General features: G+C 33.7%; 1 protein-coding gene across 1 annotated transcript in view; it reads right to left on the reverse strand.

The window, feature by feature from the left end:
* Positions 1 to 5,824: 5,824 nt before the first annotated feature.
* Positions 5,825 to 22,978, reverse strand: part of LOC126815015 (GTPase-activating Rap/Ran-GAP domain-like protein 3) — an 82,371-nt gene continuing 65,217 nt past the window's right edge. Inside the window, exons 16-28 of the mRNA XM_056103094.1 lie at positions 22,760 to 22,834; positions 21,693 to 21,756; positions 17,387 to 17,434; positions 17,044 to 17,142; positions 16,482 to 16,592; positions 15,447 to 15,610; positions 14,630 to 14,782; positions 13,621 to 13,687; positions 12,760 to 12,840; positions 11,900 to 12,018; positions 11,195 to 11,291; positions 10,256 to 10,488; positions 5,825 to 7,460 (exon numbers count right to left, since the gene is read on the reverse strand). Of these exons, the coding sequence (XP_055959069.1) occupies positions 7,323 to 7,460; positions 10,256 to 10,488; positions 11,195 to 11,291; positions 11,900 to 12,018; positions 12,760 to 12,840; positions 13,621 to 13,687; positions 14,630 to 14,782; positions 15,447 to 15,610; positions 16,482 to 16,592; positions 17,044 to 17,142; positions 17,387 to 17,434; positions 21,693 to 21,756; positions 22,760 to 22,834 (1,449 nt within the window). The 3' untranslated portion in view covers positions 5,825 to 7,322. The remainder of the gene's footprint in view (positions 7,461 to 10,255; positions 10,489 to 11,194; positions 11,292 to 11,899; positions 12,019 to 12,759; positions 12,841 to 13,620; positions 13,688 to 14,629; positions 14,783 to 15,446; positions 15,611 to 16,481; positions 16,593 to 17,043; positions 17,143 to 17,386; positions 17,435 to 21,692; positions 21,757 to 22,759; positions 22,835 to 22,978) is intronic.

Below are 22,978 nucleotides of genomic sequence, written 5' to 3' on the forward strand. Positions count from 1 at the left end.
ATTACGTTTGTGATATCTTTACCACAATTGTTGCTATCACGAAATTTGTAGGTTTTTCTTAAAATTCGCCCGTGTTTGTTTATTAAATTTACATATAAGTGGTAATAATATCGCAAATGTTTTCCTTTACCTAAAAATAGAATTAATAATAGTACAAATCGGTGTGTATGCACTGCAGAGTGGTGATTTTGTCGTTAAATATAAATCAAGGGAAATAACTACATCCAGACTCACTGGAAATGTGACCACAATTATTTTTTTGTCCCCTTAGAATTTAATGTTAGAGAGAGAAATGGGGTTTAACGTTCACTCTAGGTCGTTTCTAGACTAACATATGGTTCAATTTTATTTCAATAATTCGCTTGCGCGCAGAGGTTTTTAGCAGTAGGGGGAAACCGGAGGACCCGGGGAAAACCCACGAGGTTGAACAGGCGACCTTACCCTGCCTGCGCGTAGGGGTCTTTAGCAGTGCGAGGAAACCGGGGAATCGAAACCACGCCAGATGACTCAATGACAGACCTTATGATACAGCGCGCACGTAATAACCCCCCCCCCCCCCCCACCGCGTTTCGTTAAGAGAATTACTGGATTCCGGTGACTGATTTCTGACACAAATTATGCGCACTGTACGATAACCACAGTCGTTTGGTAGCAATGGAGTCGGGTTTATTGCGAGGAGTTAATTGGAAATGCCCCCGATCCATTCACTTGGTCTGCTATAATGTCTGTGGGTTAGTGCTAAATGATAAGGCCAGCTCAATATTTCGTCATAGGTCACGAGATGTAAACAGGGCTAGCGCTAATCCCAACCCTAACCCTAGGCCTAGCCCCAATGTGTACCCTAACGTGCAATCTCGTGCCCTAATATAACCTTGTTTACATCTCAGTGATCTTGACAAAAATGGAGCTAATATAGACGGAGATACGTCATGTAGTGTTCTATGGGGTGGGTGGGGGGGGGTGTTGTACGCTGGCCACAGCACTTCCACCAACTGTCAAGGGTTCTTTTATGTGCACACCAACCTTTGCACGGGACCTTGGTGTTTCGTCCCATACGAATGTCAGGACGCTTTTCCTTGTCAAGCACTCTGCTCTGCACCCCAGATCGAACACCGGAGCTTCTTGGTGAGTCAAATTAGTTCCATAAAGTGACGTACAACGTGCAAAGCCATATTTCTAAAGCAATGGCCCAAGAAGTCCCTCTCTGGTCATTGCTGGATTGGCTTCTGATATTTGAGCTTTTGAGGGAGTGTGTCTATTCTTCCCATTCAATCAAATCTATCCCAAGTACAGCAACATGATCCCAAGTAAAGCAACATGACAGCCCTTCGTTTAATCTGGGGTCTTCCCTAAAACTCTGGACAGTGATTTAAGGTAGTAAAAACGGTGAAATTATTGTTCGTCTCCAAACAGTACTGTTGACAAATTGTATCCATGTTGATAGCCTCGTTTGTCACGCAATTAGTTTTTCTGCAATGCACTGGTTAATTGGGCATAATAAAATCGCGAGTCATGACGTAACGTTATGTAAACATATTTGGAGCTCGTTTAAAGCGTAATGATATTGTTACGCAGTTAGGTATTGGTTGTTAATCGGACTATTGACCAGACATAATTTGGAACAGTATGGTGCAAAGCAGGTCGACATATATTATTTCGACACACTTAATAATAATGTAGAACTTTCATTAAAATCCAACAGACAACATTGTTTATTTGGAGATACGTTTATAAACCTCGTCCATTTAAAATAGAAAGTAAAAGTTTTGGAACATCTTTTCTGGGAACATTTAACAATCAGATGCATTATTTACAAAACCTAACAAAAACGTTGATCAAAAATAGACAATGTAATTAATAAGCGAGCAACAAACAAATTATTATTTATATACATAGTACATTAACAATAACAACAATTTCAAACAATGTATAACAATGGTTTTATAAGTGGCTTGAACGACTTTAATAAATAATATACCATATACCATATGATAAATTTATTATGTAATCTTATAAAACAATGTACCATACTTAATTAAAGTGTACATTGTTCCTTTATAAACAATGTTCAATCACATAACAGTTTCACTAGATCATAAATAGTTAATTTGACTTCAAGTTATTTAATTATAAATAGTTAACATGACTCCACGTTATTTAATCACGAATAGTTAACATGACTTCAAGTTATTTCATTATAAATAGTTAAAACATGACTTCAAGTTATTTAATCACGAATAGTTAACATGACTTCAAGTTATTTCATTATAAATAGTTAAAACATGACTTCAAGTTATTTCATTATAAATAAGTAACATGACTTCAAGTTATAATTATAAATAGTTACCATGACTTCAAGTTATAATTATAAATAGTTACCATGACTTCAAGTTATTTAATCATAAATAGTTAACATGACTTCAAGTTTTAATTATCAATAGTTAACATGACTTCAAGTTTTAAATATAAATAGTTACCATGAATTCAAGTCATTCGGTATTAAATAGTTAACATGGCTTCACTTAACATGTCTTCAAGTTATTTCATAATAAATAGTTAACAAACTTCAAGTGATTTAATTATAAGTAGTTAACATATATAACTCTCAAATTAACTAATCATAAATAATTAACATGACTTCAACGTTATTGAATCAGCAATAGTTAACACAGTTAATTATGTACATGTTTTCGTTTATATTTGCACTTAAATTTTATTTTTAAAAAATGTCATTTTTTATAAAGACATGTACAAACAATACAATATTTTGACTAGAATGAACACAGCGAACGTTATTTGCGTTTATTTTTTCTGTATAAAGCAGAAAAGGAGATTCACGTTTGATTTGAGTGTTCGTTACACCGCTTACGCGTCTACAAAACGAACACAGTGACGTTCATAAATAACAATTTTTGATAAGCGTATTTGAACGCAACAGACAACATTAATAAACAGTTTGTTTTTATCATGTATGCTTAGTTTAAAGTGGTATGTACACGATGTGAACTATATCTTTTTTTAATTACCACAGAACAAAAGGTGCAGGGAAATAATTATTTTAATTGGCCCTAATCTAAGGATCAATTTGCCATATCTAGAGCAATAATACAACTATATGAAATGAAATGGGGTTTAACGTCCAACATGTCTGCGTTAGCCGGGCTAATGAAGACGGGTACTAAAATATATGCTTCCGCAACCTGAATATTAAGAGGGACAATTTTATATGAGGGTAGCAGGTCTCATCGTACCTACTTCACCCAGTGTTCGGCCACATTAAGACACGTCTGAATAAATAGCATAAACATGGCACATCCACAAACACCTTGTATAACAACACGATTTAATCCGTTCCAAATATAAAACATGATTTAATCTGTTCCAAATCTATACATACAATGACTTATACAATAATTTATATTAACATCTAATTTACAAAAATATACATTATCAACTATTATATTTATTTATTCATTTGTCTTTGGTTCCATTATTTCATAAATAAAACATGTACCATGATAGTTATACAAATATTTTTACAATAATACAAAACTTGTTACAAATAACGAGCGTTCTTCAAATTTTATCAAAGAAATTTTAATGATTAGTAATAAAACAGCATATTCTAGTGAAATCCCGTTAAAAATTGGTCTTAATAGTGGAGCAATCTTTTTGTTTGTGGTATCAGCCTCGGTAGAAGCGGACGTCAACCCCCACTAACGAACGAATGAACCGACAGTCTATATAATTGTAATCTAAGGATACTGGGCCCTGTTTCTGAAAATCTTAACTAAAGATAAAATCCAAATTTTAGTAGATACTTCAATTTTGATTGGCTAAGCACTAAAATTAATCTAATATTATCCAATCAAATTACTAAAAATTTGGATTTTAGTAGATACTTCAATTTTGATTGGCTAAGCACTGAAATCAATCTGATATTATCCAATCAAATTACTAAAAATTCTAATGTATATGTTACTATAAATTAAAATGTTAGACCTAAATGTCTTCCATATTATTATCATATTATTACTCCCATCACCTTTTTATTCCGAGGTATCCCAAAGTGTGTAGCATTTTGAACAGTTAATTCTTTGAGAATTATGACTATTTGTAATAATATGCTTCGTTCTTTGCCAGTAATGGGTGTTGCAATGGGAACATAGTCACCCCATCTTGCACCAATAGATAATTGAATATATACACAATAAAGAAATACATTAGGAGAGACGAGACATATAATCGTCCAAGAACTGGACCGAGAATTACAGCTTATACCTGTTTTATTATTTCACACGATACCAAAACCCAGGGGGTTGTATATATTATTCAAAATCAATTTAATATCAACTCCATCAAATCATTCAACTATCCTTTATATAGACCCTGTGTTTTCTTCATGCACACAATAACTGTATATTTTTCTTTATTAAGCATTTGTCACGCAATGTCTCTTGCGGTACATTGTTCATACCCATTAATATTTAACAAGTGTCATATACTGTCGATGTACACAGCTAACCACATGTGTCATGTTTTACTGTATTGTGTATAGACTTGTTTGTAAACTCATTACATTATGCACAAAACATGTTGAGGGTGTACACAGCTAACCCCATGTGTCATGCTTTACTGTATTGTGTATAAACTCGTTTGCAAACTTATTGCATTATGCACATAACATGTTGTTGATGCACGGTCATATCTGAATGTGTCTTATATTATATGTGTATTGAAACACCTGTGTCATGTATTAGTTGTAAACAATGTCATTGTTTTACTGTTAATACACACAGTTACTGTTATTGTCTACACATCCTGTCTCTTTTAATGCACGCTGTTAATGTATATACATACTGTCTCTTTTAATGCACACCGTTATTGTTAATGTATACACATGCTGTCTCTTTTAATGCACACTGTAATTGTTAATGTATACACATACTGTCTCTTTTCCGCATACACGGTCTCTGTTATTGCATTATGTAAACACACCATGTTTCTTTTCGACATACACAGTCATTGTTAATGCATTATTCATAAACATTATGTATCATTTTACATACACAGTCATTGTTAATATTGTATTTATACACATTATGTCTCTTTCTACACATTCATTGTTACTTTCTTTTTGACATACACAGCCACTGTTATTGTATAATGCACACCATGTCATTACATGCACAGTCATGTCTAATGCTTTTATATATAGGTACAGTCATGTCTAATATTCCGTACTGCATGTACACTACTTATGATTATGAAGAAAGACATTCCGCATACAGTCATTACTTTTATATTAATTATTTATATGTTCCGTATGTGCACGTACACTACTTATAATTATGAAAAAAAATATGACTTTTATATTAATGTACTTGTCATATAGTTATGTATATTTTATATATATATACAGTAATATTCAAGTTATTTTTTTTTATAGATACTAACATATAATATATTTGTATAATAACATGACTCTTACACAACACTGTCATCCCGAATTCTTGAACTTATTGTCTTCATCATCATCATCCTGTATTCCACACATACATTCCATATTCCTTAGATGCTTTATAAAACATCAGTATTAAAAAGATAAGACAAGTCCGTTCCTAATTAAAACAGTATTACTACATTATCTTACCATGTCTTCCAGAATGCTCTCTCCTATATTTATGGTCGTCATGTTCATTTGTGAGCTTCAAAAAAGGTTCACGATATTGAATGAATAACCGAGATGTTTTAAAAACAGCATATTGTTTGATCTGTTATCGTTTTATCAACGATTTCATCATCTACAATATCTTGAACAAAATATTTAAAATCTTTTTAATGGTCCTGAAACCTTTTCTGCGTCTGTCTATAATACAATATATATACTCCAAAACATTAACTGATGAGACACATGTTGCACTGCGATGCACATCTATGAAGCAGTGGCAGTCTACATATACTCCCTATAAACCATAATATAAATGACATAAAATGGGGTTTAAGTCCAACTACACCATTATATAATAGTTTAAATAGTTTGTTTACATTATAGTGGGTCATTGTTATTATTTACAGGACATACACACACTTGATGGATTATATGTTATCAAATTCATCTACTAATTAGCACACAGATCATGGGACTAATAATCGTGTTATATATATCACCAAATAGACTAGAATAAACTAGGTGAAACCAGGTGTGTTATCACCGGTATACAATCTTATATCTACAGGTAAATCAGGTGCCGATTTGGTCACATTTAAATATACCACAAGAAGTCAATACTCCAATTTTTTTACAATTCACCATTTTCTTTTTAAAACGTATCAATTTCAGTTTATACATACAAGTAACAGATATATGTTGGAGACGATCACATTCCAAATTTGTATTTGTGTTGACACTGCATCATTTTTAAAATCTATTCATTTCACTCTAAGCATACAAAACAAGTATCACCCAGGTCCATATTTGAAATCTGTATTCCTTTACAATGCCCCATCATTAAATTATATAGATGATCAGTTTCCAAATTTGTATTTGTGTTGACCCTGCATCATTTTTAAAAACTATTCATTTCAGTCTAAGCATACAAAACATGTATCACCCGAGGTCCATATTTGAAATTAGTATTCCTTTACAATGCCTCTTCATTTAAATTATATGCATTTCAGTGTAAACATATAATCATGTATGTCATACTCATCTGAATGACTTTATTAATGTCATGATAACAGTTGAGGCACCTTTCCAAATCATCCTTATGCTCTGGGGTTCAGAAACAAACACAGTTGAGGCACCTTTCCAAATCGTCCTTATGTTCAGGGGTTCAGAAACAAACACAGTTGAGGCACCTTTCCAAATCGTCCCTATTTTCTGGGGTTCAGAAACAAACACAGTTGAGGCACCTTTCCAAATCGTCCTTATGTTCTGGGGTTCAGAAACAAACACAGAGAAATGATTCAGTGTATAATCCAGCATCACAAATATACAGCCATCAAAATATACATGATAGGAATGATAGAAACCTCCAAATACTTTCTTTCCGTTAAACATTTAAGCCACATGGGGGAATAAATGTAATCACAATTTGGTGATGTTAAAATAGTTCCTTTAGTTGATGGGTTACCAAGGTGATGAAAACGGATTTAAACATTGAACATCCCGAATTGTTTCCATTCAGGGTCGAAGATCTACTGTTGAAATGTTTTAGACCTAGCAGTAAATAGATCTGCAGGAATCAATGTACATCAACAGTTTGAGCATGTTTGGTAGACAGATTCACATGTTCGGTAGATATATTATGGCCAGCGTTTTATATGATATCTCCATCTTGGTCGGAATCACCGGAACTCTGCACATGTTGAAATGGACTGGGGGGTGGGCTTAACTCGTTCGTTCTCAACATGGTTATACCAGAATCAGAACTCGAGGAATCATGACGATCTTTATCCTGCAAAACATTATATCAACATTATATGAACATAATATCAACATTATATGAACATAATATCAACATTATATGAACATAATATCAACATTATACAAACATAATATGAACATTATAAAACATAATATGAACATTATACAAACATAATATCAACATTATAAAACATAATATCAACATTATACAAACATAATATCAACATTATACAAACATAATATCAACATTATATGAAATAGTTCAGAAGAAATGTGTTACACAAGACTTTAAAGATTTCTATATGTAACAGGTTTATTGAAAGAGCTACTATGCAGTGTGTGCTATAAGAAGCACTGCCAAGGGTTCTTTGACGTGCATGTGCAAAATGATGAGTGAAGAACTACAATTTGGCTTTACAGTTAGTGTGCACAGGATTAGTTGCTTGTGTTTGGTTCATGGCAAACCCTGTATAAAAAGAGAGAGAGAGAGAGAGAGAGAGAGAGAGAGAGAAAAAGAGAGAAATGGGGTTTAACGTCCACTCGACACAAACTAGATCATTTCGGGACTAACATATGGTTTAATTTTATTTCACTAATTCGCTTTGCGTAGGGGTCTTTAGCAGTGGGAGGAAACCGGAGGACACGGAGAAAACCCACGAGGTTGGACAGGTGACCCTACTCCTTGTCACGAGCATTAAAAGTCAGATCTTCACAAACATACACCTCAAAAATCTAAACTTTTCTTTATGTCCACACTGATGTTTTGATTATCTAATTATGTGCAAAATAAACTTTAGGATCATTAGGCTGGCTAAAATTTTAAGAAAAAAATACCAAATGTTTTATTACATTTTAAAATCAACAGACATTAACTTTCAATGGACATAACTTAAGCTTACATTTATGGATTTATATCATTGTTGGTTCGAATCTTTTTATTAAAAAAAAGTGACGGTGTAGTAAAATCATACCGTAAATGGACATACCGTAACCTTACATTTATGGATTTATATCATTATATCATTGTTGGTGCCTTACATTTATGGATTTATATCATTGCTGGTTTCAATCTCTTTTTTAAAAAAAAAGTGGCATTTGGAGCTTTAAGATGATTGGTCATGGACTGTTTGGTCTTTGATGGCAGAGAATCTGTGGTCATTGGTTGCCATTAAAAGTAATTTTTCGATGAAGTTAAATTTGATTTCGAGAAGTTCTGATATTGATGCCTCATTAATTATCTACTAACCAAATAGTTTCTTCATAATTGATTCATTATCTACTATTGAAATAGTTTCTTCATAATTGATTCATTATCTACTATTGAAATAGTTTCTTCATAATTTATACATTACCAACTATTGAAATAGTTTCTTTATAATTGATTCATTATCTACTATTGAGATTGTTTCAATTGTATCCATTATTTAGTATTGAACCATTTTCTTTACATTGCAATAGATTCTCAATATCTTTTAAAGCCTTTCTTTATATTTCATTTATTAACTAGTCGTAAAATTACAGTTTAGTTATATTTTTCATTCATTATCTACTATCAAATTCTTTGAAATTTGGTTAGACTGAAGAACAAATGAAATGAAATGGGGTTTAACGTCCTACTTTTCTGCTCCGAACTGGGCTAATGAAGATGGACTTCACTAACAAGGAGCAACCACGCCGGAAAATCTGGATGAACTTTCTCAGCCAATGCAGGGATCGAACACCCGACATCCAAGCTAGCGAGCCAGCGCCTCACCCATTTAGCCACCGTGAGCCCTGCCTGAAGTACAAATCAAGTCTTCCAATATGATAAAGACTACACAGTCCTAATCTCTAGTCAAAATGCACAGTAATAATCAGGAATTGTACTAATTGTATTCTATAAAATTGAGGTTATAAATGTGGGGACCCTTCGGGACTAAATCTTATGAAATTGTATAGCCGTCCGTTGCAGAAGTGTTTCATTTAAGTCTGATGAGTTCGAAATGAACAAAACTAGTTGCTTCATGAGGGAAATCTGGGACGGCTACCCGCCACTCATACATTTCTAATTTTATATAATTGAGGTGTTCTGTGCATGTCCGGTTTAATTGCTAAATGCCATTAAATTAATCTATAGTGTTAAGATATCAATTCTCTGATTAATACCAGCCCCAAACCAAGAAATCACAACATGCAAAAGTTTAAATTGTAAAACATCTACATAGATTACGACATAAAATAATAAAAATATCATACTGTTTTTGAGTCGGTTAATTTTAAATTTTATCATAATATTGAATATGTAATTCCCAATACAGGTGCAATTAAAGAGGTCTAAGGACCTTACTCGCGATTCAAGACACTGTATGTGACATCATGTAATTAACAAAAGTTTTAGGATTAACTAACCTATTAGAGCCACATACCCACACACCCATACTTATCGCCAATACCATAATTAATGACGGAAGAATTTCTGATATCACCCATTTGAAAAGAAAAAAATATATTTTAAAAGAGAGAGAGAGAAATGGGATTTAATGTCCACTCAACAGTGGGAGGAAACCGGAGCACCTGGAAAAAACCCATGAGGTTGGACAGGCAACCCTACTCCTTGTCACATACAACCGGGGAATCAAAACCACGCCAGTTGACTCAATGACAGATATTATGATACAACGTGCACGTGCTAACCATTCGGCCATTAATTACCCCCACCCCATATATTTTAAGGCTTATAGAGTGAACACCAATGTATAGAGAAAGGGAAGTGGTTATTTTTAGATATACAACACTAAATTATAGTTACAGGAGTTAGTTAAGATGATCATGATTGAGGAGGCCAACCTTATCGGTCGGTGTCGTCGTTATTGTCACACCAGCACTGGCAATTCTCTTCGTTCTTATCAATGGACTTCTCTTGCCTAATCCGGGAGATCTGTCACCATTGCTGACAATCGGTGCCAGAAGCAATGAACCATGGGAAGGTGATGCTGTCTGTGCTGCTTTCTCCGACGTCATCTGTCCAGCTAAACAGGTTAAAGGTATCTTATAGATATTCACCACTGGACCGTGTTTCGCTGAAATATGAAATAAAAAGATTAATTACCAATTAGCATGTTTCAACATTCCTTTTCAATCAGAATCAAAGTTATCGTGTCCCAAAGCATCGACAAATCAAATTGCTTAGTGCTGCTTAATTACCATGATTGACATCAAACTCAGTCAAGACATTTTACCTAATGAACATCTTCACAAAGTCTAAGCATTCTACCTCAATTACCCATAGAAGCAGAGTTAATGTGCAGCTTGGCATAAACTAGGTCATTTCGGGACTAACACATGGTTCAATTTCATTTCAGTGGGTGGAAACCGGAGGACACAGAGAAAACCCATGAGGTTGGACAGGCGACCCTACTCCTTGTCACATACAACAAGGGATTCGAAACCAAGCCAGTTGACTCAATGACCGACCTTATGATACATCGCACACACGCTAACCATTCGGCCATCCAACTCCCCTTGGTTTTGTAAGAACTTTCTGGATTTATTATTTTATTTGATCAACCTCCTTGATTTTAGAAACAAACTAAAAATGTATGATGAATTGAAATTGTATACGTGCTTGCTTCCCTGAAACTGGCTACACCCCTGCCACGACTAAGCCAATTGCGAGACTTGGTTATGGGAGATCAAAAGAACTTGGTAGAGAATGATGATGGATACCAGGAGAGACACCAGCTGTGCTGTTTACAATATACAAGTATTTTAAACATTTAAACTTACATGATGGCGAAGGGGGTGGAGAAAATGATTCCTTTTCTCGTGTTTTTTCCGTTGGTGTATTAGTACCTGCTGCAGAAGATGCGAAGTAAATGTCACACTGAAAAACAACGAAATAGAATAAAAACTTTTGTAATTGGTTAAGTTAAGGTTAAGATATTTTTCAGGTCTGAATCACCATTGACATATTATTTTTCTGTATTTTGAATGAGATGAGAAACAAATTGGATGTGAACATGAAAGATACCTTGGCAGTTGGAATCAAGATTATAACTGATCACTTAAACATACATTATGCAAGAGCTAAATCTGCCTATTGTAGGTCTTTCTTTATTAGGCTTGAAATGTTACCTAAATTATTAATTAGACATTACTTAACAAAACAAGTCCATAATCAACTCTCGATGGCATTAGATACACAAGATTTTAACTAGATTAGAACGGTTCATCATTTAAAAATTTAATTTAAAAATGGGACAGCGAGGCTAAGTCTCAAATATACCACAATGGACACATCTTATCAAAACCTCAAACAGTGCTAACTTGGCTCAGAATGAAGTAATTTAAATGAATTTTTCAATATTTTCATGTTACATCATCTATTTTTGAGCTATTATAGCAAGAATGGTCAGCTCTTTATCTAAATCTTACATAATGTAACTTTAAAAGTTATGTAGACTAATTTATGTCTAATAAATTTCTACTAACCTTGGATGTAATAAGGGTTAAATCAGGCATGGTCATCGTATGAACAAGATTACCGTTTATAATAAGTCGTATTTCTATCGTATCAGAGGTAAAGGCCATTACATAGGGAAAGGCACAAACTGAAAAAAAATAATATATGTTCATTAAAAATAAAATATCCGGATTTATATGAACATCTTGAAGAAAAGTTTTTATGTTCATTCGAAATGAAACATCTACATTTATATCCCATTCCAACCCTGAGCAACATTTTTAAGCCATAAGAAAGATAGAGAAATGGGGTTTAACATCTACTCGACACAAACTAGGTCAATTCGGGACTAACATATGGTTCAATTTTGTTTCAATAATTTGCTTGCGTGTAGGGGTCTTTAGCAGGTTGGACAGGTGACCCTACACCTTGTCACGAACAACCGGGGAATCGAAACCACAACAGTTGACTCAATGATAAACCCTATGATACAACATGCAGTTGTTAACCATTTGGCCATCCAACCCCCCTTAAGCTACGAGAGCTTAGCGTTCCCATGACCTACAGTAAGCCAAGTCAGCTGAACTATTTTGACCTTGTCGATTAGAGATTAGAGTTAATTACGCATGGGTACATGTTGTCCATTTGTCAGGAAGATAACTTACTGCACATACCCATACCCATTTTTAAGCGGACTAGTTTGGAAAAAAAACAAAAAAAACAAAAAAAGTTCAAAGATAAATAGCACACTGTTTGTTTTTTGCCCCATTCGGGCAACAAAGTTACAAACTGGTTTAACGATCACAAGTTTATTAGTTTAGTATAACTAGGATTGGAAAAAAAAACAGTAACTTTAACAGACAAAACATGAGATTAATATCAGACTTACCTATAGATTGAGGTTCCGAATTCCATAAAAAGTCAAAATCGTGACAATTTTCTTCTTTTAACTTCTGAAAATGACTGACATCTGCAAGTGAAAAACATATCTATGGTGAGTCTATATGTAATCTAAGATGAGTTAAGTGTCTGTGTAGTCTAAGATGAGTTAAATGTCTGTATAGCCTAAGATGAGTTAAATGTCTGTGTAGTCTATGATGAGTTAACTGTCTGTGTAGTCTATGTAGTCTGTGATGAGTTAAATGACTGTGTAGTCTAAGATGAATCAAATGTCTGTGTAGTCTATAATGAGTTAAACGTCTGCGTAGTCTGTGATGAGTTAAATGTCTGTATAGTCTATGATGAGTTAAATGGCTTTGTAGTCTAAGATGAGTTAAATAGCTGTGTAGTCTAAGATGAGTTAAACATCTGTGTAGTCTATAATGAGTTAAATGTCTGTGTAGTCTATGATGAGTTAAACGTCTGTGTAGTCTGTGATGAGTTAAATGTCTGTGTAGTCTATGATGAGTTAAATGACTGTGTAGTCTAAGATGCGTTAAATGTCTGTGTAGTCTATAATGAGTTAAATGTCTGTGTAGTCTATAATGAGTTAAATGTCTGTGTAGTCTATGATGAGTTAAACGTCTATGTAGTCTATGATGAGTTAAACGTCTATGTAGTCCATAATTTAGTCTCATTCACTGGTATCTATGCATTTATATACACAATATTCTACTTGTTCTTACTATACCAAATTACATTGTATATTTTCCCTCTTAAATAATGTGTTCAATTTGAAATGTTCCTGACCATATAAGATGTCCGAGATGGAAATCTTTGAAAAATAGTTATAAATAGAAAGAATACATACGATTATAACATAACATCAGTTCAGCTTCATCGTCTTCATAGATATCTATAGCAGACACCAGATTTACCTGTAATATCAATTAGACACCTGTGTTAATAGACGAGTGTGGTCAATTGTTACTGGATGGGTGTGGTCAATTAAACAATATCAATTAGACACCTGTGTTAAAGGTAGGTGTGGTTAATTAAATGAAATGAAATGGAGTTTAATGTCCTACTCCGACAGGGCTAATGAAGACTGGCATACACCATGCAGTGTGCTATGAGGGAAATTTTGCCCGGGCAGCGGCACTATGGTCTACTCTTACATCAAATTCCAACTGCCACGGGATCTTTTACGTGCATGCCAATGTGTACACGGGACCTCGGTTTTAAGTACCACCTGAGTGACTAGACAGCTGTCCTCCAGCATCCTACTCACTGAGCCACCGTGGCTCGAATTTTTTTTATTTAATTTTTTTTTAATGGAGTTACTTCCTATATTAACATGCAGCAATTATATAACATCAGTGTTTTTATTTTTAATTTTTTAAAAATTAAAACATCTCATGCGGCCCTTTTTAAGTGATGCAGGAGAATCTGAAAACCAGAATATTTCTTTTTCATGGCCTTGTATACAGTGCTGGATTAAGGCTCTGCTGGCCCTAAGGCACATTTTGATAGGTGGCCTGATAATACAGATATGTTGGGCTCATTGACAAAAGGAATTAAGTTAAATTTAGCAACAGAAAATTTATAACAAACAAATTCAGAACATTGACAGTACTGTATTTACTATAAGTAGCCTACACATTCCCATTCACTGCCTTGTATGGACAAACACGTAGATGAAGAAGGATGCAATTTATTTACATAAAAATATAGGCTAGTATTTTTGTCACCACCTGATAATTATCAAAAAAGTTTTACTTTATTATTTTGTGGCCTGAAATTTTGGCTGGCACTAAGGCAAGGAACCTTATTTGCGTTATGGTTAATCCAGCACTGCTTGTATATAAAAAATTACTTACTTTATTAGCGTCTATTTTATAAAGTTGAAGCGTATCACCGTTCTTCTCGTTTATCAGATCAAATTGATTTTTGTAAGCAATACAAATCTGGTTATCTCCCTTTATACCATCTATTAACGTTATCATCTGAGGTTGTTCAAACGCTTGTAATTCCTGTAAAAGAAACATTTAAACATTATAGTTATATTATCAATGTATAATGGAGTTTAATCGTAAGCAGATAATCTGTTAAATAAGTTTTGAATACCTCAAGTTCACCCTAAATAGGTTTTGTATCAAAACTCGAAATTTAAAGTCTTACTTTTCTGAAACCAACGGGCAAATGAAATGAAATGGGGTTTAACATCCTACTGTTCTGCTCCGACTAGGCTAATGAAGATAGCAATGGGCAAATGAGGACAGGTATATGTCATGCAGTTTGCAATGAGGGAATGCCATCTGTCAAATGTTCTTTTAGGTGCATGTCCATAAGAAAAGGGTGGGACCTCCATTTTCCTATCATTTAAAAACAATTCCTTGTCCGAGCCTCAACCCTGCTGTATTGATAAGGGGACAGCAGATTGAAAACTCCAAAGAACTTTTCTCAACCACCAAGGATAAAGATCCTGGGTTCTTTCGGTAAGGACGTGAGCCAGTGCTCTACACACAAAGCCACCATGACTCGTTATCATGAGATTTGTATTAAAACTAACAAACGTAAAACCATATATACACATCAAGTCACCATGGCTCCTCATGACAATTGTACTTACACTAACAAACCTAAAACAGTACCCCTAAAGCCACCATGGCTCCTTATCATGACAATTTTACTTACCCTAACAAATGTAAAACCATCAATCGTATCAAGATCTACTGAGGGACACCAGGCAGACCAGGCAGCTGAATGTTTCCATGTAAATAATAGCAGCTTCTTGCCTACAGCCACGACCATTCTAAGATGACTTCCACATGGTCGACTTAAGGCATACAGATGACAACCTAGAAAAACGTATAACTCAAACTTGTAGATGAAACAATACATTGTTTAAATAAATATAAACGTTAAAAAGATTTTACAACATAAATCTCTTTTCTGCGTTAACTTCATGCATTCATCTATACTTCTTATGTTTCTCATGTTTTCATGGTTAAATTCATGATTAAATTCATGGTTAAATTCATGATTAACTTCATCACTTCATGGTTAATTTCATCACTTCATGGTTAATTTCATCACTTCATGGTTAATTTTATGATTTCATGGTTAATTTCATCACTTCATGGTTAATTTTATGATTTCATGGTTAACTTCATGATTTCATGGTTAACTTCATGATTTACTTCATAATTTCATGGTAAACTTCATGATTTGACGGCTAATTTCATGGTTAACTTCATGATTTCATGGTTAATTGCATGATTTCACGACTCAATTCTTGTTTCCATGGTTAACTTCATGATTTCAATGGAGAACTTCATGATTTCAATGGAGAACTTCACGATTTCATGGTTAATTTCATGATTTTATGGAGAAGTGCATGTTTTCACGACTCAATTGTTGTTTCCATGGTTAAATTCATGATTTCATGGTTAACTTCATGTTTTCAATGGAGAACTTCACGATTTCATGGTTAATTTCATGATTTTATGGAGAAGTTCATGACTCAATTCTTATTTTTATGGTTAACTCTATGATATATTCCATCTTTTCATGTTATAATTTAAAAACAGGTAGGTAGTCCTATCTGACAGAATGGTCCCTAATTTTGACAATACATGCATATGAGGATACAGATCTTCAAATACTCTGATTGACTTGCTGATAAGGTGTTTGAAAAACACACAAATTTTACAAAGAAGTAAAACGTACCTTTTGCCCTTTCCAGACGATGTTCTCGACAATCGGATTTGCTCCTTGGAACTTCAGATTCTTCTCCTTCAAAATCACTCAAACGGAACACATAGATTTTACCATCTTTACCTAAAAAAATTAATAAGATTTGTGAATATTTCAAGTGAAAGAATATTGAATGGAATTCACCAAACCCACCAATTCAAAAGGTGCTTTTGCCTCAGAACAGAAATATCACAAATAAATATTCGTTTCAGGTCGGACTAACAACAGTTTTTAAAGCAACCTAAATCTTATTTTTACAATTAAACTTAACTTTAAACGAACGTATTATTGGTTCATTCGGTTGCAATTCGGCTGAAATCTGGTTTATTTGTACATTTGGGTTGAAAATTCTGGATGTTTCTAATTTTAGCTTGATCATACTAATGTTCCAGAGATACGGTCAATGGGCATGACCACTGATATTCAACTCAGTAACCAATTGGTCAAAATTGGTGAAACAGGTATTTCTAGATTTACCTCAATGGGTGATTTGGTACACAATGATTAAACAATCAGACTTGTTGATAACACTTACCTTTGTCTGTTCTCAATATCAGTAAGCCATGTGCTTCTATAACATTTATTTGTTTTACTATGACTGATTTATCAAATATAACTCTTGCCGCTAAACCCTCTAAAATATAAATAAATAACATAAATTATAAAAAATACCAATATAACTTTTAGCGCTAAACCCTCTAAAATACAAATAAATAACATAAATTATTAAATACCAATATAACTCTTAGCGCTAAACCCTCTAAAATACAAATAAATAACATAAATTATTAAATACCATTAACTCTTAATTTGCACTAAACCCTCCAAATGCAAATAAATAACATAAATTATTAAATATAAATAAATTCATATCTTACCTTCTACAACCATGACACCATCGGTTGTCGCTATAATTAATTTATCCCCTGAAATATAAAAATACATACGTTAATTATATATTTATATAAATTATATCTGGTTATAGAATCCCGATCACACAGTCTCCTCCATAATCATTGTTCTTTTGAAGATGCACTATGTAATATTTAGATATGAGAGAGAGAGAGAGAGAGAGAGAGAGAGAGAGAGAGATTTAACCTCAACTCGACACAAACGTCATTTCGGGACTAACATATGGTTCAATTTTATTTCAATAATTCGCTAATGAGTATAGGTCTTTAGCAGAGGGAGGAAACTGGAGGACTCAGAGAAAACCCACGAGATAGGACAGGCAGCCCTACTCCTTGTCACATACAACAGGGGAATCTAAACCACACCAGACTTTATGATACAGCCCGTACGTGCTAAAAATTACGCCATCCAACGCCACCCCCCATATTTAGATAAAGAGCTAGATATTTAGATAATGATATTATTGCTATAATAGTTCAAAAATAGAGAATGGAAAAGGAATATAATTATTGAAAATTTCATTCAAATTTCTTTATTCTGGGCGAATTATGACTGTTTTGATGTAGTCTAGACCATTTATTATCATAGCAACGGTACTTGATAAACAAGATTAAGTCTGGATTATCCAGTTTATTATTAAATTTTTAACTCTCATGGGTGTTAAAATCCATTTAAATCTCGGCCATCCAATATTCTAGAGAGTTGGTTATAGGCATGTTATGTGATTAATTTATATAACATTTGAAATCAGAAAAACGACAGATTTAGCTCTTACATAATGCATCTTTAAGCAAGGAATCGGTGTGTACATAGTATAAGCTTTGTACTCATAAAGTATTGTGTAAATTAAAGTTTAAACTTTGCTGTGTACAGCGTTTTAACTTACTGCATACCACAGACAATTTCATCGAGTATGCGTGCATAAATGCAAACAGCCATAGCACCAACTTAAAATACAGATGTGATGTCATCCTTTGATATTGGCGTGCCATTATTTTCAATAATGTACGGCCAACTTGCCAATTGTACATTATCTATACTAGATGAAATATTGGACTCGCGTGACATATTTTATTGAAAAATCGCATGTGGGATAGTGTCTGTATTTTAGGTTGTTTAATGGTCTTGAGCTAAACACATTGCGTAATATATTGATACAACACTATTACTTAATGTCTTGCATCCGACCATTAAACCATAAATAACATCATGTGTGCATAAGTACATATGGATTCCCAGTTTTATTTTGGAAAACCTCATCAGTGGGGATGTTTTTTTAGGTAAGCTAATGTTTCTACTTTGGATTCACTTTATTTAATGTGGGTTTTCTGATGCATTTTGTTTTCATGTTTTTATATGAGAGCTACCATATGAAACCTTACCAAAGATTTGTTAAATATTGAAAACACTGTATCCTTGGCAACCATACATTCAGTTTTATGTCATATTGGATAACACCATATCTAATGTCCCAGACAACAAGATTATATCTAATATAGAATACTTAATCAAACTGGATTATATTACTATCTTGGCACCAGGTAAATTTATCTTCTGTCTTTTATTGTACAGTATTATTAAATCAGAAATTTAATAAGCTTATTTTTAGAATACCAAGACCTTGCATGGACTTCTTAATACATAATAATAAGGGCCATGCCAAGATAATGCTTTATGGCAATGCCTTATATAAATCGGCTTCCCATTCGCTATCTAGTATCAAACATGTTGGAAAAACAGTTCTGTCGATCATATATTTGTCTATGGAAATGATACATTTGTCTATGGAAATGATACATTTGTCTATGGAAATGATACATTTGTCTATGGCTATGATCCATTTGTCTATGCACATGATCCATTTGTCTATGCACATGATCCATTTGTCTATGCACATGATCCATTTGTCTATGCACATAATCCATTTGTCAATGGACATGTCTATATGGACGACATACATTTGTCTATGAAAATCATCATACAAATGTATGACCATAATTATTTTGAAAGAAAGTTTGATCATCTGGACATTCCGACATAGCCTTAGACTTTCCTGATCTTGACACAGGCTTAGTTGCGCTCCAAAGTAAGGAGGCATCTGGGATTTATATGTCATTATTGATTTGCTATTTAGAAAACCCACACACACATTCTGAAAAACCACACATACATTCTGAAAACCCACACATAAATTCTGAAAACATTCTGAAAAACCCACATATACATTTAAAAGGCTATTTAAATACTAAATTCGAAAAAAAAAATAATAATCTGTTCTTGCGTTTTAGGGTCAGGATTCCGAAAACCCACACAAACATTCCGAAAAACCCACACATACATTTAAAAGGCTATTTAAATACTAAATTCTAAATAAAAGATTATCTCTCTTCTTGCGGTTTAGGGTTAGGATATCTTTCTTGTTGATTAATATAATCTTAATGTAGTTTGCCTGTCACATCCGATAATTATATAATGTCTTTAGAAAGGTTCTATAAAGCGGATTGTGTTATTTCAATCCATTAACAGATAGAATTAGCTTCATAAAAAATACATCTTGAAGCTCAAACAATCTTTTTAATGGTTTTGGAGACATCATTCCTAATACTCTTCATGTGTAAAAGTACAGTGCAAATTGTTAGCTTTGTAAACGCTACATGTTTCTGAAGAAAACATTAGGGATCTGAATGAATGAATAAAAATAAAATTCACATCTCGGCTGTTCATAATAGCATTTTGTTTTTTTTATTTTTATTATGGTGTAAACAAATTTTAGTGCATGAAAATGAAATGCGGGGAAAAGTTTTTTCTTAAAATTACAAACGAGAAACTATCTCTTTGATTTGTGTAAATGTTGATTTTAAATATAGTTGTTCCTTATACTCCTGTTAGGGCTACAGGGCTCTTAACAATATATTATTAGCCAGCATGTGCATGTGCTGCAATAGTGGTCTTCCCTTCGACTCAACACACCTAGATAATTTCAAAATGTTCTTGAATAATGCAGAGCCTGTAGAGAGTTCAAAAGCAATTGTAAATGGAAAGAGAGAGCGTCCACTCGACACAAAATAGGTCATTTCGGGACAAAAACAAGGTTCAATTTTATTTCAATAATTCGCTTGCACGTAGGGATCTTTAGCAGTGGGAGGAAATCGGAGGATCCTGAGAAAACCCACGGGGTTGGAAAGATGACCCTACTCCTTGTCATGAACAACTGGGGATTCGAAACCACGCCAGTTGACTCAATGACAGACCTTATGATACAGCGCGCACCTGCTAACCATTCAACCATACAACCCCACTGTAAATGGATAACAGACAATCTAAACGAATGTTGGATTAAGGTGACATTGCAATACAAGTGTACAGAAATTATTTTTGAGATATTATTGGGGTTTTTTTAGTTCAAAGAACTATCAAATCGCTGAACTTTGTTAACTTTCGCAGTGGTTAATATTATATATGCTTCAAAAAAAGTAAGGGATATTGAAATGCAAATACCTATGCAGGTTGTGATATGATAAATAGTCATGGACACTTGACATGCTTTGAGAGTATGTTCACAGATGAAGAACTTATTGCCCCAACAGAACCACTGAGCTACATGTGCGACACGCAATAGGGCCATACACGTGAGAGGTGTTCATTGTCAAATTTGACACTTCAAGGAATGGTTGATGAAAACTGCTGCCTGCTGGTTTATCCTATCCATGTTTGCTTTCCTATCGGTTCTTGCATAAGATTTAGTGTGTTACGTTTAATTTGATCGGGAGACGTGTACGTCGACGTTAACGTCAACCGACAACACTGCAAGAATTGGCCATGGCACTGCAAGATGAGTGGGTCAGATTGCCCCAAATCGTGATTGGATGGTTGATTAGGAGCATGCCACGACGAATTGCTGAATGTCTGAGGATTGGTGGAGCAATTACTCATTATTAAGACAAAAAACGTCCATTTTCACTTTTGACAGTGTATCTCTTTGAAATGGGGCCGTCAGATAAACCGCCCATATGAACTGTTTATATTCAAGTGTAGGCAATTGGCCTGTTATTAACATACACTGTTACCTCTAATAAAAACAGCAGTGCATATCCACAGTTTTGTATTGTTTCTTAATATCCCCTACTTCTTTTGAAGAGTATATATACCATATATTAAGAAATTACAAAAACATATAGAGTATGACAAATACATACCGTATATTAAGAAATTACAAAAACATATAGAGTATGACAAAAATGACACTAATAAACTGTAATCACGAAAACTTACCCCACGAATCACCGCATACAATAGAGTAAGGTAAATCTGGAAAACATCGCTGTGGTTCCCATGGCTACAAGTAAACATTATTATTCAAATAAATAAACATTGGACATGTGCTATATAAGAACATAAATTGTTTAAAGCAGAATAAATATTTAAACCTAATAGTCAGGCAATAGAAAAGTTTGGGTCTATTCAAACTTTGCCTAGGATTCAACATGCAACAGAAAGGTTGGGGTCTATTCGAACTTTGCCTAGGATTCGACATATAACAGAAAGGTTTGGCTCTATTCGAACATTGCCTAGGAATCGACTTGTAACAGAAATGTTTGGCACTATTCGACCATTGCCTAGGAATCAACATGTAACAGAAAGGTTTGGCACTATTCAAACTTTGCCTAGGATTCGATTAAACTAAAGATGTTTTTTTTTAATTCATTTGTTTTGTTTGTTTTCATATTCAGTAGTATTTTATGCTTTACCAGACTATGATTATCATCAATATGATGTGATGTTATAAACAGCCAATGAAAATGCAGATTTTTTAATGACTCCCAAGATGGGGGGGGGACTATAAATTCAAAATTCAGAAGGAAGTTTTGAAAGCAAATGTTGCAAAGGGTGGGCCTTATTTTTGTAATAATATATATATATATATATATATATATATACAAAAGTGGTTTTGAATTATGTCTTAAGACCCAATGAACGAATTCCCAAGTGAACGTGTTTGGGAACTGAATATTTTGGATATATGACAAATTAGAGTACCGCTCCCCCACCCACCCCCCAAAACCTCTCGCACAGATCTATCCATGAATTTACTGCAGACTCAGTCTGAACAGCCGCTGTTCTTAATATATGTTAGATCTTATATATAGTGTAGACAATCGGAACAATGAATAAACAAAATAACAACCACTGTTTACCTATTTTTGGCTTGTTACGAGAAATAAACAATGAAATAACAATCTGTATTGGGTTGCCGTTCCTAAGCTCTGGTGGCTTTTCATAGTCAAACCTGTCAGTCTGACAGAAGATGTCATTTGTACATATAAATATATATAACTTACCTCTCTTTTCAATAATCCTGTCGTAACTAAACTTGTTGGTGCATCTCCCTTTAATATCGTCTTTAGTTTTAACGTCTAAAAATACAAATTTGGATATATAGACTACTTTAGTTTTAACGTCTAAAAAACATATTTATAGATATGTAGACTACTTTAGTTTTAATGTCTAAAAATACAAATTTGGATATATAGACTAAATTAGTTTTAACGTCTAAAAAC

The sequence above is a fragment of the Patella vulgata genome, chromosome 1 (assembly GCF_932274485.2).
Source record: "Patella vulgata chromosome 1, xgPatVulg1.2, whole genome shotgun sequence".
In the NCBI taxonomy this organism is placed as follows: domain Eukaryota; kingdom Metazoa; phylum Mollusca; class Gastropoda; family Patellidae; genus Patella; species Patella vulgata.